We start from the raw sequence: 13,352 nt of genomic DNA, 5'->3' as shown, positions 1-13,352 counted from the left end.
GAAAAGAACAAGAGTTGACTAAGGGTGGTTGAATGATAGATGAAAGTGAGAAGCCTGGCACAAGTAAGTGGAAGCAATGCCAGGACTCAGCTGAGGGCCCCACGATCACCAACCCACGCTCCCAAATTCAGAGCCTGAGGGGCCACATTTAGTCGCCTCATAGGACAGGCAGGGGATACCGTGGGTGTTATTCTACTGCCCCCACCCACAGGGGAATTCTAACTCTTCCCACCATGCAATGGGCATTTGAAAAAAAAGGTGACCAACCGTTTGCTCTACTACATGTCTGCACTGGCACTGGTAATTGTCTGCTTTCTGTATTTTGAATCTTTGAAGATAACTTTTGAACTTGCCATGTCTGCTAAAGCCTCCTTGAACAATTTGTATTTGAGTCACTGAAAAACTGTTCCTAGTATTGCTGCCGTTTTTACTACTGGTCGAAATCAGTCATCAACCTCATTCTGTGCTGCGGCTTTGGCCCTTGACACAAGTGATGCTGTCCTGGGCTAATGTTAGCAGCAATCGAGTTGGAATTGTATTTGTCACTAACTGTTTTCACTCAGGCCTAAGAATCACTATATTATCTTCACTGATTTCGCAAGATCAGAGGACTATCTGACAGCGTGTTCTAGGGCGAATAGCTCAGATTGTAGGAGTCAATTTATAACCCCTGCTGAATTCTTTATTGTTATCAGTAAAACCTATGAAGGAGCTGACTATTCGTGTCGACAGAGCGTATATATCAAACTCGTGTTTTGCATCATAACAGTCATTTTTTACACACTTGTGGTATAACCCTAGGTGACCAAAGGCAACAAAATGACTCTACTTCTCTGTGTTGATGAAATGTATACTAAGAGCACCCATGTGGTCTTTTTTGAAGTTAGTTACTGATGCCTCGTACTTAGCTCTAAGAAATAACGGTTCTATAATGTGATAAGAGCAATGTCAGTGGAAATGGCTTGGTATCCTCTTATTATCTTTAGTGCAAAGCCCCTTTGAATGTGATGTGGCTTAATTTGAGCCCAGCGTTAGATTAATAATGACAGGCAGACACATTGGGTGATATGAATAAAAATGAGATGTAACTCGGAGACAAGTCTCGAAGGAGGATTGAGACGGAAGTCACTTGCGAGACACAACTCGTCATGTATATGAATAAAGTTTGTTTCTCGCTAACGAGACTTGTCTCCTTCCGCTTGAGACGAGTCTCGCACACTGACTCTGGTATCTGTCAGCTGACGAGTGAATTACTACAAAAAGTGGTTTTGTTGGAACAGATGAAAGTGTTAGATTTATAAGCAAAAAAGACTGAAAAGCGACAGTGTGTTCTCGAAAAAACTGAAGAACTCATTTCAGTGCAAAAACAGATTTTGCAACTGCAAATGGAAAATCTTTTATATGAAAGGGAGAAGTGGAACACCCACCGATATTTTTTTCATTTAGAATAGTTCTTGACAGACTTTTCTTCTTCTTCAGTTATGTTTAACTTGGGAGCCTATTTCGTATTAATCAATATTCAATAACCACTAGTTCTTATTTCAATTCTTTCTAGGCTTACATAAACGTAGTGGCTCGTACATTTGGTATACTTGAACCCCAGCTTGTGAACGACTGATTTAAGGTTTCTTTTCTTGTAAGTTTCCTTCAAGATATTGTGTAAGAAGTTACATTGTATTTATCATCACATTCAGGATCCACATACAAATGCATAATTTTCTGCGGTCATTGAAAGTCACTCAAACACTTTTTAGCACACGCTTCGGACTTCATTCTTCACGAATATGAAGAGTTTATTGACCATACCTGTGCATAGCTAGGGGTCTTTCTGCCTATGATGTACTTTTTTTTTCTACAATTTGTTTTACGTCGCACCGACACAGATAGGTCATATGGCGACGATGGGATAGGCTTAGGAGTGGGATGGAAGCGGGCGTGGTCTTAATTAAGGTACAGTCCCAGAATTTTCCTGGTGTGAAAATTGGAAACCACGGAAAACGATATTCAGGGCTGTCGACAGTGGGGCTTGAACCCACTACCTCCCGGATGCAAGCTCACAGCCTTGCGTCCCTAACCGCACGGCCAACTCACCCGGTATAAAATATACTACCAATAACTATATACTGTTGCATAAACTGTCTAAATTGCAAACTTTCAAAACTTAGAAACAATACAAAATGCTATCCATACTGATAAACAAAGGGAGTTGTTTGATTTGGACCGGACAAATTGCAATGAAACTTAGTAACATGATGAGCTAAGACATCCGGAACTCAATGGTGATAACCATTCTGCCGTGAAATAACATTTTCGTACCGGTATTTATTGACAGTAAATTTTTGCTCCAGTTTTAAATGGAACGTGGTGTGTAGATGGCAGCGATTTCAATGAAACATGGTAGGATGGTCAATTAAGACATCAGAACATCGCTGCATGATTGACGTTGTTATATAGGTTACCCGCAGTGTGACAAAATGAATCAATCTCAACAAGAATCCGAAAGTTTAAGGCTATTTATAGCATGCAAGTTTATATACAAATGACGAGGCTTTCATATTACATATTTCAGCCTCAATTGTAAACGACAAAGAAGTATTAAAAGCCTAATATTTTGAAATATTCATATACTGTGCATGTTAGTAAAATGGGTTTGATGAGCAAGACATTCTGTTCATGTTGTCAAAATCTAATTTTCACTCTATAGCGCACTGTTTAATGTAACTTTAAAATAGAACTATCAGTACATTTCTACAGTGCATACACGAGGTCAATACAGCTGCAAACCACCCAGCTGTTCTTTAGCAATTACTCATAACAATGTCGTTGATTTTATGACAAAGTGAATATCAGCAATAAATTTAAGACAGGTAGATTGACAATTCATGGAAGTTTCATTGAAATCTGTCTGATCCAAACCAAATGCTTTTCTCGTAGTATTCGGCGCAAGTGAGATTTTGGTGCGATGGTTGAGAAAGAGCAGCACTCACAGAGGCAGCAAATCATTGGCCGAATAACGTCATTATGCGAATCTGTTAAATGTTGTGAGACCAGTTACAGCATATTTTTTCAAGGGCACGAGCCTCCGGTTGAAACTTTTAAACAAACTTAGAAACAGTGCAATCGAAAAAGGCATGGGCAGGAAATTTTACGGCACTTAAACATAAATGGGATAGCTTACACCAGGACCAAAGACACGCACATTCGTTCAATACCATTTGGCTAACATGTGATAGAGAGCTATAATTTTCAGACTTGAAAAAATATCCTTCCAGATATCAAAATGTGAATAATAATAATAATAATAATAATAATAATAATAATAGGTAATAATTTCGTGTGGCTATTTCTAGCCTGGTACAGCCCTTGTAAGACAGACCCTCCGACTAGGACGGGGTGTCATCTGCTGTGTTATTGTAGTGGAGGATAGTGTTGTGTGTGAGTTGCAGGAATGTTGAGGATTTAAGGTTAAAATCTCTGACCCGACAGCGAATCGAACCCGGGGGCCCCCTGAACCGAAAAGTACCACGCTGACCATTCAGCTAAGGAGCAGGACAAAGTGAATAATGAAAACCTTGAATTTGAATAATTGTAAGTCATATCTTAAACATAGCTATGTTTTATTTCGGCCTTTTCCGTGATTGTGAATTAATTTTATTTATAAAATGTTAGTCGTGTTTTGTGAATAGAAAAAATGTCAACGTACAGAAAAAAATTACAAATGTAGAATAGATTAAGAATAATTAAAGTAATTTAATAATTACTAAGAAAATTATTAGAATTGTATGTTGCACGGTTTTGCATATTTCTGGTTTGATTTTGAACATTTTAGACTTTATGATGCATGTAAATCCTATCGCAAATGGCTATCATCGTCATCATCTTTATCATTATTGTTATATATCTCGTGTATTCGCACCAGAAAATGTGCTAACCATTCCACATTTTCTTTCCGGTAACGGTAGAGATCTTTATAATCATGTTCGAGAGAATTTCTTCGTGGTTTATAAATTTTTCTTCTCCGTTGTAAAACCATCATAAACTCCGCCATCACGTTTTCAGCCTGATTCTATCGGCTTGAGTCACCTTCTAGGCTGTCTCAAGAAATTCTGAGACCAGTCTCCATTCAGAGAGACTAAACTCCAGTTTATTCATATACATTTGGAGATGTGTCTCCGAGAGAATCCGCTAACGAGCTGTGTCTCAAAGAGCAAAGGTCACTGCTGAGACATCGCTTTTTTATTCATATACATTTGAGACATGTCTTAATATTTATGAGACAAGAGACAAGTCTCCGGTTTATTCATATCACCCATTGGTTCTACTGCTCCATGGTATATTACTTTTAGTGAAGAGGAGCCTATTCTCCAGGTTGTTCTGATAGCAAGAGTCAGCCCTCTTGCCAACCTTTACAACAAGATGATCAAGATGAGCCCAAAAAGTCAGTTTTCTGTCTGAAATAACCCCAAATTACGACAACTCATTGACCAACTTATTCTGCTTTCTGTCCATGCAAATTAATGCCTTGTCAAATCATGACAGTAGTTTTAGATGGCCCCAAGGAGCTACTTCATTCAGAGCAGTATTGAACTGATGCATATTGATACGACATTTGGATTTCGGCTAACTTCTCGCACCCTCCTTTATCCAGGCTTGAGACTGGCCATTGTCAGCAAGGTGTGAGACAAGGCTTGGCTAGTATAGGCACGTGGCCATAGCTGATGCAACAAGCTCTTGTACTTAACCCTGATGGACGAAGACCAAGAAGAAAGCCATGAAAATGCATTTTTCTTTTTTTCTATTTGTTTTACGTTGCACTGACACAGATAGGTCTTATGGCGATGATGGCCCAGGAGTGGGAAGGAAGCGGCTGTGGCCTTAATTAAGGTATACCCAGCATTTGCCTGGTGTGAAAATCAGAAACCGAAGAAAACCCTCTTCAGAGCTACCAACAGTAGTGTTCAAACCCGCTATCTCCTGAATGCAAGCTCACAACTGCATGCCCGCAACTGGACGGCCAACTTGCATGGAATGTATACGTGAGGGTACGCGACATGTGGGCATACGACCCGCTAATGCCATTGACGGAAAAACGCAGAGGTATAAGAAGAAGAAATATAAAGTTTACATTAAAGGTCTGAAAGTGATTGTTTTAGCGGAAGCACAGGAATGGTTTTAATATAGCCAGGGGAGAAATGCAGCCAGTGGAAGGGCCTTGAAAAACAGCCACACAAACCTACAGTTTCAAGGAAGTCTTATAAGGCCTACTGCAGTAAATCCTGGGAAGCCAGGTGGGTTGCCAGTACAGGGTGGGAGGGATGCTCCAAACACTCTACAAATAAGATGCTGGAACCCAGAAGGTTGTATGGGAACTTACCTCTCTTGGTGGCTGCGATACCCAGCAGCAGTCCTACACTCGTCATCTCGTGACACTTCACCAAGTACTCGTATGCGTTCCAGCGAGCGAGGTTGCTAAGATGGCCATTGAGACCCAGAGCCATCAGGAAGCCTGCATGCTCTGTCGACAAATCACTGGTTCCCTGTGCAACAACACAAACAGAGACTTCAGTTACACATCTAACTAGAGAATGGCAATTTCCATGTTTGAAGCAATGGAGAAAAACAATTAGAAAAAAGAAAGTAAAAAGGATATTATTAAAAATTTTCATGAAAAACTTGTCCATGTTTTCCTTAAGAGTACACAAAATGCAAAATCTGATAAACAAAACAGGCTAATTTTTTACTTCATAAGTTATAAGTCACGACAACTATGATCACATGCACTATACAGCCTGTGTATTCTCAACTTGCAACACCACCAGTTGTCACAAAGCTAACTGAACTTTTCCAAGCTTTTAGAGTGTGGTCCAATGGGAATTTGCAACAACAGCCCTGATCTCTGGTGGACAAGACCATCACTTTAGTGTGAGGTGGTGCTCAACGCCTATCCTGGTCTCTGTGTACAATGTTCTTGACGATGAGAACGTAGGTTCCGCTACAGCGTTAAGATTCGTCGTGGATATAAATTGTTCTTGCAATCAATGGCTTTCAGTAAAGTCCTGCATCCACAGTATCCATAGACAACTACCACAAGGTTGATGGGGGTGATTACTGTTTTACAACGAAGCACAACCGTATAGCCGTAAAAAATGACCTTTTTACCTGTTTTTTTTTTTTTTCTGCAAACAGTTAAACATTTTTCAATTCCAGGTCTGCGTCAAATCCTGGAGAGAAGAGCGGAAGTTATTATTTCAAACTCTGAGAACGTTGGGTCATGATTGGAAGGACAGATGTTTGCTTTTTAACCTGCATAAAGCCCAAAGCACAGAAATAATAATCAATGGAACGACAAGAGAAGCAAATTTTGAGGCACGAAATTGGGTGAAGTTTTTTTTTTTTTTTTCTTTTTTTTTTTCTTTTCTTTCTTTTTTCGTCAAGGTTGCCAACACGCTCCTGGCTCACCTAGTTTTCGATGCTGAGTGTACAGTTTTGCTTTGTGCAACTGTAGATGGAAGAAAACTGTCCCCACATGTCACATTTAAACAGAAAACAATTTAGACTTTTAATTCTAAACCGACTTTACATTTTAAAAAATTTTACAGAGTAATTTAAATTCAAAATTTCTCCACGTCATGATAGAACGCATCTTCTGGAACGTACAGGGGTAGCTTTCCGCACTTCCACTCACTTTGGTGTGTCTATAGTGTGTTACATAGTTGAAAATAGAGTGAAATCATTATTCTTTTGTATTCAGCGTTTTAAGGAACGTCACAATATCACGTAGCAGGCAGTACGCGGAAAAGCAGAATGTGCGAAAACTGGCGAGGGTTGACATTTCTAAATTACAAGGTGGTTGTTAATTCGAAATCACATAATTGGAAGCCCGATTTCTGTATTACAAAGACTTCGAATTAACAAGGTCTTACTGTATCGCAAAACTAACATCAGATTTCGCCGGTGTGTCTATTTCAAGTGTTTACATTGCACGAAAAGAATTATCTACCACCGGTCGTGTTACTGTCCAGTAAAAAGAGACCACTGGAGTGTGACGAACTTGTAAGTAATTTACGAGAGGATTCTAGTGATGCAAGAGACAATGAATCTTCTCATCTACAGGGAATCGAGCCTACTGCAAGTTCACGTCACGTAAGTAGGCCTACTTGCTCCTTTTCATTTTACATGTTCATATTTGCGTAAAGACCACGTGGACCTCACGGAGTGATACAAAATGTTTGTTTATGCCTACATTACTCTTTCGACAGAAGCAATTTTAGTTCATTTCATTTTTTTCAAAATAAGCCTTCCTAAAATGAGGATGCGGGCATTTTTCAGGTAAATACAGTATTCACTTTGCAGATGATATTGCACTGATAGCTGATTCAGAGCACAAAATGACTAGGATGCTCGGAATACTAAACAACACGTTAAAGAAGTTCAGGCTAAAAATAAACACAAAGAAAACGAAAATGAAGGTCGTTCAAAAGAAAAAGACTGAATTGAAAACAAACATTAAATTAGGCTGTGAGATCAGGTTAAAGAATTTTGTTATCTGGGTAGTGTTATTACCAATGATAGTGCCTGGCAAAAGTCAAAAGAAGAATTGCTATGACAAAATAAATGTTTCAAAGAAGGAAAAATCTATTGTTAAATAAGCACATAGGAATTTGTTAAAACCTTTGTTTGGAATGTGACGGTTGTGAGACCTGGACTTGGGGAAAACAAGCACAATCAAGACTAGAAGCTGCGGAAATGCGGTTCTGGAGGAGACTGACCGGGATGAGTTGGACAGAAAAGAAGAATTTATTTCTTATAATTGCACTTCAATCACTGAGGTGAAATATGATATAGATGTTGATTCCCGCAGGGAATATGAAATATTTGTCCCGAATGAGTACATTTATAATACCAATATAAATGGTCCGAAATAATAATAATAATTTTGTGTGGCTATTTCTAGCCGAGTGCAGCCCTTGTAAGGCAGATCCTCCGATGAGGATGGGCGGCATCTGCCATGTGAGGTAACTGCGTGTAATTGTGGTGGAGGATAGTGTTATGGGTGGTGTGTGAGTTGCAGGGATGTTGGGGACAGCACAAACACCCAGCCACAGATGAAAGAAAACTCCCCCTAGACCCCACAATAAAAGTCCTTCAACATTTTTCAAGAAGACAACACAGACCCACTCTTATCAATATAGGTCTTGAAATACCAGTTGTCAGATCCATACATAAACCAAGATGGAACTTCAAGAAGGCAAACTGGGACCAGTACAAATCAGAAGTAGATAGAAATCTGAGATGGATTCCCCCTAAGGCAGAAAATTACAAGAGGTTTCTAGGCGTTTTCATCGGTGCAGCTAAGCGAAACATCCCCCGGGGATTCAGGAAGCAGTATACCGTATTCCATGCTGGGATAAAACTAAAAAATTGTATGATAGTTATCAGAAAACTGAAGATTCTGAAGTGGGAAAAAGGATATTAGAAGATCTGAGTAAAGGAACAAAAGAGAAATGGAGAGATCTAACTTCTCAGCTGAGCTTTACTCACTCCAGTAGAAAAGCATGGACCCTCCTTAGGAAACTTGGTGCTGCTTCAAACATACGCAAAGGGAAGCCAGGAATAACACCAAATGAAATGGTACTACATATCAAATCAAGAGCTGACAAAATTCCAATAGACCCCACTACGAAGAAACACATTGAGAGACAGATGAAGAAATTGGACAACAGCCTCCAAAATGACTCTATTCATGCTAATTCATTCAGCCAAGAAGAAAATGAGAAAGGCATTAACATGCTAAAAATGAGGAAGGCCGTAGGTTCAGATGGTATTTTCCCTGAATTCATAAGATATCTTGGGAAGCATGGGAAAATAAAGAACTTCTTCAGCGACGTATTAGAGACTGGAATCATTCCCCCGGAGTTCAAGATGGCTGACACCATGGCAATTCTCAAACCAAGAAAACCAGCAGATGACCCCTCAAACTACCGTCCTATTGCACTGTTGAGTGTCTGCTACAAATTGTTGGAACGCTTCATCCTCAACCGAATCCAGGAAATAATAAATGACGTAACACCAACATACCAGGCGGGTTTCAGAACCAAACGAAGCTGCTGTGAACAAGTCTTAGCATTAACATCATATATTGAGGCAGGATTCCAAAGAAGCTAAAGACATCTGTCGCTTTTTTGACCTGACAGCGGCATATGATACAGTATGGCTGGATGGACTACTGTTCAAAATTGAAAAGCATACATGCTGCCAAAAACTCACAGCCCTTCTGAAGAACATGCGGACAAATCATTACTTCAAGGTCACCATAGGGCAAAAGACAAGCAAGTCTTTTACAGAAAAAAAAGGACTACCTCAAGGGTCTGTATTAGCCCCATTACTTTTCAACTTGTACACCAGTGACATGCCTAACAACCAACAGCAAGAAATTCTGCTATGCTGACGACTTAGCCATCGCTGTCCAAACTGTCACATTAGAAGAGGGGGAAACCATTCTCTCCAATGACTTGGAAACCTGGAAAATACAAGTCAGAAACTTAAGTCAAGAAACATCATGAAGAAACTAGCTGGTACGACATGGGGAGTTGATGTATATCCACACAACGCACTACTGCCCTCACCATGGTTTATCCAGTGGCTGAATATTGTGCCCCGGTGTGGCAACATAGCACTCATTCTAGGAAGATCGACGTCAACTTGAACGAATGTACGAGAACCATAACAGGCACACTAAAATCCACCCCAATCTCGCGGCTACATACTACCAGTAATATACCACCTCTGGAACTGAGACAACAGGAAGCAACTATACACGAGTGGAAAAAGTTACACCATCCTGATCACCCACAGAATCTCCCAATCCATGAGGTCCTTACTGACCTACCTCCTTCTCTCCCAATATGGCATGACATAACTGGCTTCCTTATCCAAGAAAAATGGCATCAAAGTTGGAGCTCTGCATGTGTGAAACACCACAACTGGACTCCCAGGATTTCACCTGAAGAGACACCAATGGTCTATACTTAACCGTTTAAGAACAGGCCATGCTCCATAAGTGGGGACTTCGAGAATCCCCTGCCTGTGACTGCAGAGCCCCTTTCCAGTCAGTGCAGCACATTATTGAGGAGTGCCCGAGAAAGTATAATGGACCAGCCCAAGATGTCATCAGTGCTACACACAGCTTCTTAGAATGGCTACAGCAACTGGACATTGATTTGTAAATGTGAACGTTACCAACATTCTTCTCCTTGTATATAGTGTAAATTTTCTGTTTCTTTTGTATACTTGCCATACGATAAATAAATACCGTATTTACGCGAATAATCCCTGCATATTTTTTTAAAAATTCGAGGCACAAAACTGGGGTGCGGGTTTTATTTGCGTCAAGGTTGCCAACACGCTCCTGGCTCATCTAGTTTTCGATGCTGAGTGTACAGTTATGCTTTGTGCAGCCGTAGATGGAAGAAAACTGTCCCCATATGTCATATTTAAACAGAAAACAATTCAGACTTTTAATTCTAAACTGACTTTACATTTTTTTTAAATAGTACCGTATTTTACAGAGTAATTTAAATTCAAAATTTCTCCACGTCACGATAGAATGCGTCTTCCGGAACGTCTAAGGGTAGTTTTCCGTACTTTCACTCACTTCGGTGTGTTTCACAGTTGAAAATAGAGTGAAATCGTAATTTTTTTGTATTTAGCATTTTAAGGAAAGCCACAATATCACACAGCAGGCAGTATGCGGAAAAGCAGAATCCACAAAAACTGGTGAGGGTTGGCATTTCTGAATTACAAGATGGCTGTTAATTTGAAATCACATAATTGGAAGTCCGATTTCTGTATAACGAAGACTTCGAATTAACGAGGTTTTACTGTATCGCAAAAGTAACATCAGAATTTGCCGGTGTGTCTATTTCAAGTGTTTACATTGTACGAACAGAATTATCCACCATCGGTCGTGTTACTCTCCAGTAAAAGAGACCACGTATGAGAAGTGTTTTAGGCCCATATTCACCAACGTCGGTAACTTTTGCCATTATCTTATATTTTAAAAACTCGTATATGTCATTATTTCGGATAACGCTCACTTCCGTATTCACCACAGAATTTATTATCTCGGTTTACCAACACTAAGTTTTCGTTTCAATCTCAGTTTGAACCGCATTTTTTCATACTGACGTACAGAAAACAAATGACTACGTGCTGCCGCCACTATCGAGTTGTAAACAAGTTTTTGATTCCATTCGGGGTTTGCAAATAATTTGCATAAATTATGTCCGCTATTGAGCAGAAACGGAGAAAGAATCCTAATATGACTTTCCAAGAGAGTGAATTGTTATTGAACTTGGTGGCAGAAAGCATTAACAAAGGGAATAAGAAAAACCAATTACAGCCTACACACTGTACGTCACTCAAAAGTTACTCTTCCGATGAAAGGAATTTTAGTTCATTTCATTTTTTTTTCAAAATGAGCCTTTCTAAAATGAAGATGCGGGCATTATTCGGGTAAATACGGTAATAATAAATAAAATGGCTCAGAACTTGTTGTGTTTATTGGCTCTTGATACCTTGTAAAGAAACTCCGGCCTGTTTGCCCAATGTACGAGACGTCACATTGTGTGCATTTGAGTCTGTATATGCCTGAACCTGAATAGATGCTACTGTTTGAGGTGACTGTGTTGTGAATTAGAAACAGGTTCTGGTTAGTGTTAGTTGTCTTAAAGGCAATGTTGATATTTTGTTTTTTTTAAGGGGTATGTTACCTGGTAAATACCTGGATTACTGTAGGTGAGAGTGGCGAACCTAGATTTTTTGGGTTTATCTGGGATGAGGTTTGTTTCTAATTTAAGTTTGGTCTTGTTGAATATTCAGTTAACTGTTTCTGTTTTAAAACCATTAAATTTTGCCAAATTCTTTATGAAATTTATTACTATTTTCAGGCTCTTAGGTGTTAAAGGGATTTTGAATGCTCTGTAAATTAAACTGTAGAAGGTGGCCTGTTTGTGGGAGTTGGGGTGGACTGATGCATTTCGTTGCTATTGTTAAGATTTTTATAGATTATTGCAAAAGTATCATCCACGTAACTAAGCCACAGGCTGAGTCCCTTTATTTTTGATGTTATTTTATGGTGTTCTATCGAATCCATGTATATGTCGGCTAAGATGCCTGGATGGATCCCCCATTGCTAGGCTGTCCTGGTGATAAAATTTTCCCGTTGAAAGTAAAAGAGTTGTTCTTTAATACAAAGTTCAGAATCTTAGTATATGTAGGTTGGTTATTCAGCCCGAAGGCTGGTTTGATCCTCCACAGCTCTGTCAAAAGCTATCATAGACAACCCAGGCACCACTAAAGAGGCATACTAGGGAAATGAGCGAGGTAGTTTCCCGTTGCTTTCCTTAGTAAACTCATCTATTTCAAACATGCTAAGGTTACTGTGTTTGGAAAGGTTGTCCTTGATAACGTTTACTGTTTCTTTTGTCGGCGCATTAGAATACATGTTCGTAATGTCATAGGAGCACATAATGTGGTTGGGTAGTAAAGTAAATTTCTTTAAAATATCACAAAAGTCAACCGAGTTTTTTAACGGGGATTTATTATTGAATCTACAATGTCTTTTGAGAAAATAGTGAATGTACTTCGAAATCTTATAAGTCAGACTATTTCTGCAGTTGATAATGGGACGCATGGGTGTATTTTTCTTGTATAATTTAGGTAAAGCTCTGGCCGTGGGGGTACTAGGGTTCATGTGGATTACTTTTCGCTGCTCTTGCTCACTGAATAAGAAAGTTGAATTCCTTATTGGTGTTTTTAAATTTTGTTGAATTCTAGTAGTAGAGTCCTTATTGACTATTGAAAATGTACCATCTGCAAAAAGGTTTTATGTTTTTGTGATATGTTCGTCCCTGTGGTCCCTCCTATGTCCACTTTACTTACTATGTATGATATTATTGTCATTAATTTTAGTTTTTAATCCTTGAATTAGATTTGTGTGGTCGGAATCAGAAGTTTTATTTAATTCCTCAGTTACTGTCGGTAATTTCTTTTTTTATTTCGTACCCGGTATCATTGTGTGATTCTAAGGCGAGTTTCGAAATATTCGACTCAACCTCTGCTACAGTGTCGATCACGTCGTTTTCTTTACATGTGTTGGTCGAATTATGCTTTAATCCTTTGCTTAACAGGTCTATTTCTTTTTCTGAGAAGTTTGTGTTTGTCATGTTAACTATAGCTGGTGAGCTGTTAGAAGGTGGGATGCTTTTTATTTTTTCTACGTTCTTTTTGGGTAACTGCAACAGTGTTTCTTTTAAGTAAGCAAGTTTATTATCTAAAGTTGTTTGCTTCTA

At 39.2% G+C, this 13,352-nt stretch overlaps 1 protein-coding gene across 2 annotated transcripts in view; it reads right to left on the bottom strand.

Annotated features, from left to right (window-relative positions):
• shtd (shattered) overlaps positions 1-13,352 on the bottom strand; it is a 786,765-nt gene that overhangs the window by 249,164 nt on the left and 524,249 nt on the right. For both annotated transcript variants that reach the window (XM_067155551.2, XM_068229717.1), the window contains exon 21: positions 5,375-5,537. In XM_067155551.2, coding sequence (XP_067011652.2) covers positions 5,375-5,537 — 163 coding nt within the window. The remainder of the gene's footprint in view (positions 1-5,374; positions 5,538-13,352) is intronic.

The sequence above is a fragment of the Anabrus simplex genome, chromosome 11 (assembly GCF_040414725.1).
Source record: "Anabrus simplex isolate iqAnaSimp1 chromosome 11, ASM4041472v1, whole genome shotgun sequence".
NCBI lineage: Eukaryota > Metazoa > Arthropoda > Insecta > Orthoptera > Tettigoniidae > Anabrus > Anabrus simplex.
This window is presented reverse-complemented; position numbering and strand designations above follow the sequence as displayed.